Here is a 4,454-nt window from a genome sequence, read left to right on the forward strand (position 1 = left end):
GCCATGGAAGAAATAACAAGTTAGGTGCAGACAGGACCAAAGTGTGTGTATGTATGTGTGTATGTCTGTGTTTGCTGGGAAGGAAGACCCAAGGCCACTTTCTTTTTAGTATCTTCAGAAAAACAAAACCAAAATACAATACATTCACATAATTCCCAAAAGCCACAGTATTATATAAAAAGAGATCTGCTTCCAATAGGGGAGGGAGAGGGTTAATCCATCTAAGAGACAGAGAAGCAATGGGTTGATTCTCTTCAGTATGGAAATACTTGGGTTCCGACCATCACTACCACCACTCCAGGCCACAAGGAAAGCACAAGAGAAGTAACAAGGCATACTACAGAAAAGTTGGAAAAAATGTTTTATTTTGAAATACAGTTCTTAAAGATAAATTTGACTTCTATTTTCCTTGTCCAGGTGCATTTGACAAGATACCACAAAAAAAAAAACCCCAAAACACAACTGCACAAACAAAAACCCCATAAAACAACAAAACAACCCCCCTCACGACATTATGTACAGAGCTCTAAAATGAGCTGTGAATATCTACAAGAGACTAGCATATGCTCTTTGTGTAGGTGTAGTGGTGTGTGTGTGTGTGTGTGTGTGTGTGTGTGTATGTATGTGTGTCCTTCTATAGTTTGAGTCCGCCAGAAGAGTTATTAGCTCCTTGGAACTGCAGGTGCAGCTGCAGGGGGCAAGTTGGGGTCGGTCGGGGACAGGTCGGGCCGAGGAGGGCCTGGCGGGGGAAGGCAGGAAAGGGTTGGGGGCGGGGGGGGGGGGGCAGATGCTTGGCTTCTCTAGAAGTCCTGCCGCGGGGTGTGGGTCAGACTGTGCCGCCGCAGATCACAGTTTCGCCTGAACACTTTGCCGCACTGCTCGCAGTTGTAGGGCTTGATGTCTGTATGGGTGAGAAGGTGAGTTTTCAGATTACTTCTCTGATTAAAGGTTCTTCCACATGTGGGGCATTTGTGTGGAGATTCCTGTTCAGATGTGAAGCAAGCAAAGGATTAATCCTTCACACCACCACTGTGCCCTTCTCTTATCTTGCAGTACTAATATTACACAACCACACACAACAACAGTGCCCTCCCTTCCACCCCCTCCCCTCTCTACCTCCCACCCTGCGGCAACTGGGGTGGGTTAAGGGGAGCCTGCATAGACAGATCTGTACTACTCAATGCTCCAGCGGGGAACACACACAGGCGCCCTCCCGGTACACGCCTGACACACTGGAAGCGCTGATAATTGCACGGGCACATCCCTGAAAGTTCGAGTTTGTGTTTTCCAACTCCTTACGTGTCATCACTGTGTCAAACACAGAAAGAAAAGGGCCAGGGGCTGAAAGGGTGGGGCTGGGGGAGTTCTAATTTTCGATTAAGGTATTCCTCTCTTCCACTAGCAGGGAACCGATGTGCTAGGAAGATCAACCACCACTGGTGGTCGACGCAAGAGGTTCTACAAGGGAAATGGGGCAGGCAGCGCCAGTGTAGACAGGAGTGCTCTGCTGCTGCTTTTTCAGAAACTACTTTTCGTTGCTTTCCCAAGCATAAAATCCTTAAATTCAAAATAGGAGGGAGTGGGATGGGAAAGGGATGTGGAGAATGAATAGTGGTGTTTACTGCTGCTAATTACCAGGAATTAAATTATGAATGGGACTTCTACGACTGTTTCCTAGAACCAGAAATGTTTCCAACATAAAAAGAGGAGGAAGGACAATCATTCTCCTTGGTGAAAATCGGTAGAGAAAAATATAGCACTTCTCCAATCAATCAGAGAACAAATACGAACTCAGACTTTAAAGGCAGGCCTTGGCTACTTCTTGGAAAACAGACATGAGAAAATGAAATAAAAGTTTCTTAGATAAGGAACTGAGCTTACCTGCATGTGTAAAGTTTTGTGAACTGCCAGAGTTCTAGACTGACAAAATCCTTTCCCACATTCCTGACATTTGAAGGGTTTTTCTTTGGAATGGATATACCTGAAAATTGATACAAGGATTCAGTTAAATGGCTTGGATGAACGTTATCACCTCCCAGAAGCATTTATGGATAATTACTTAAAGGAGAACAGGGAGAGGACAAAAGGAAATTGGCTCTTCTTTCTTTCTTTAGATTTTTCCCCCCTTGTGTAATTCTGTTTATGGTTAACCTCATGTAACAGACTCTTCAAACCAGGCACAGCGCCGGCTTATCTACACTTGATCGCCCTCTCTGGTGGTGCTTTGGTTCGAGATCTCGAGAAAACGGGAGGAGTAAGCACTTCTCTGGTCTCTCCTATTAAGTTGTTTTTTTTTTTTTTTTAAACCAGGGACTTAAACTGGCCAAATCAGAATGTAATGCAAGGCTGAGTTAGCGGGGAACAGACTTCGACAAATCCCTTAACAGCCTGGAGAAGAGGTTTTGCAACCTTCCAGCTGTGGGCTCCGGAGAATCTTCAAGAAATTCTGATCTCGGGTGGGGGAAAGGAGATAGAGGAAGAACCTTGAGCCGGGATCATGCCAGGCATAGCCTATTATGAGATATAACAATAAGAGTGGTAATGCGGGATTTGAGGCTGGGGTGCAGAGGTGATCGGATTTTCCTAAACTCGCTGGCCTCATTCAAGGAGGAAAGGTCCCGGGAAACAAAGGTTAAACTGAACAGTGCTGCTCCAGCAGCCAGGGAGGTGTCGGGGCCCCAGCATGAAATCTTCTTTGCCTCTGGAATGGGTGGTGAGTGGAAGGAGGGAGGAATTTAGGGACCCTGGGGCTGGCAAGCAGAGATGCCCTGGAAGCCTGTGTTGAGAGTCCAAGGCTAGGGAAAGGCAGCTTTGGGAAGACGAGACTCAGGCAGCTGAACATAGAAAAAGGTGCCCAAGTCTCTCCACCTGGCCTGGAAACCCAGACTTCAGTCGGAAACCAGAATGCAGAGGAAAACCTCAGAACACCTGGCTGTCCGTACACTGGGATGAGGAACTTGCATTGCTTTTCCCCGAGAAATAGCACTGTACTTCTTTAGGCAGGAGAGGTATAGATTTTGGGGGAGTTGTTTTTCCTTTCCTCAGCATTCTTTGGCTGGGGGCAAGCCTATAGTCATATGTTCTCCTGCAACAGATGGATCAGGAAATCCAGTCTGGGTTGGTGAGGAGGGCAGTTGGGTTTCAGGCACTTTCTCTGTCCTTTCCTGGGACACTTTTCTGCCTACCCCCTAACCTACCAAAGGCGGGTTGGGAAGCTCACCTGTGATCCCTCAGGTGATCTTGCCTCCGGAAGGCCTTATGGCAGATATCGCAAGTGTAAGGCCTCTCGTCCGTGTGGGTTCTCTCGTGAATGAGCAAGTTGTAGGATTTGGTAAAGTGCCTGCCACAGAACTTGCAGATAAACTCTTTTTTCGTTTTCGAAGGCAACCTCCCCCGAGAGGGTTTTCTGTCCGGAGTCAATTTGCTGATGCCCGAGATGGGGCTGCCCAGGCCCGGGCTCAGCTTGGTCAGGTCCATTTTGGGGGGGTCCTCCTGCGTGGCGGCCACCGCTAGGTTGGCAAAGTCAAATCGGGGCCGGTCCTTGTGCAGGGCCGGGAGTACGTGGGCAATGGCCCCCTGTTTAGGATGGAAGAGGTGGGTGGCGAAGGGCAGGGCCGGGAAGGGGAAGCGGGCGTCCACCAGGCCCTGCGCCGCAGCCATCTCCGTGATGGTGGAACGGGTGATCTCGTGCATGTTGGGGTAGCCCAGCGTCCAGTGGTTCATGTGCATGGTCTGTACGGCGCTGAGCCCGTACAGGCCCTGCAAGTGGTCCACGGCGGCCGGAAAGGTGTTCACAGCCTGGAGGAAGGAGTAGTTGGTGAGTTGCAGGGAAGGGTGGAGAGGGATGGGCGCGGGCAGAGCCTTGCTCCCCATCTTCCGGGCTCGGTGGGTGCAGAGAGTTCTGCCCCTTTCTTCCAGGACTGGGGGCTCACGGGGATACTCGGAGGCAAATCCAAAGAGGCTGAAGCCAAGGAGATAAGACCCTACAAGAGGAGGGAGGAGAGAAGGAAGAATAGAGAGAGCCCATGAATGTTCATCCAGACGGGTTTGGCGAGCATGTTAGGCTCGGCGCTGGCTCTATACACCTTCCCTCAGTACATTGTTCCCTACCACCCTCCCGTGGAGTGAGCCCTGGGGAAATGTGCACAGCCTCGGTTCAGTTACTGAGTTCGATTCCCCACCCGATTCGTCTGGGAAAAACAAAAACAAAACCATCACCACCAAGGAAATGAGGAAGACTACTTACTAGTCCAGAGAACTTAGATAAAGGTCGGCCCTTGTGCTGGGAGGCAAAGGCGCACCTACCCAGAAAAAGAAGAGTCCTTACCCATCCCCTTCCCCAGGCGTTCCTTCCATTAGCAAAGACTGCAGGTCAAACGATATTTTCCCGTCAACGAAACCTAAGACTTTCTGAACCAGGGTGCCTGCCCTATAAGCTCTGGACCCGGATCCAT

At 49.6% G+C, this 4,454-nt stretch overlaps 1 protein-coding gene across 1 annotated transcript; it reads right to left on the minus strand.

The window, feature by feature from the left end:
• Positions 1-800: 800 nt before the first annotated feature.
• Positions 801-3,888, minus strand: OSR2 (odd-skipped related transciption factor 2). Its single transcript, XM_036741927.1, has 3 exons — positions 3,221-3,888; positions 1,882-1,981; positions 801-983 (listed from the first exon to the last, which is right to left on the minus strand). Exons 1-3 carry the CDS (start codon positions 3,871-3,873, stop codon positions 801-803), a joined length of 936 nt encoding a protein of 311 aa, XP_036597822.1. The 5' UTR covers positions 3,874-3,888.
• Between the last annotated feature and the right edge of the window lie 566 nt (positions 3,889-4,454).

Source organism: Trichosurus vulpecula, chromosome 1 (assembly GCF_011100635.1).
Source record: "Trichosurus vulpecula isolate mTriVul1 chromosome 1, mTriVul1.pri, whole genome shotgun sequence".
NCBI classification, from domain to species: Eukaryota; Metazoa; Chordata; class Mammalia; order Diprotodontia; family Phalangeridae; genus Trichosurus; species Trichosurus vulpecula.

Coding starts and splice junctions, on each gene's coding strand:
- OSR2 (XM_036741927.1), bottom strand. CDS start 3,873: ATGGGGAGCAAGGCTCTGCCCGCGCCCATCCCTCTCCACCCTTCCCTG. Junction 1,982..3,220: donor GATCACCTGAGGGATCACAG/GTGAGCTTCCCA, acceptor ATCAATTTTCAG/GTATATCCATTCCAAAGAAA. Junction 984..1,881: donor ACAAAACTTTACACATGCAG/GTAAGCTCAGTT, acceptor ACATCTGAACAG/GAATCTCCACACAAATGCCC.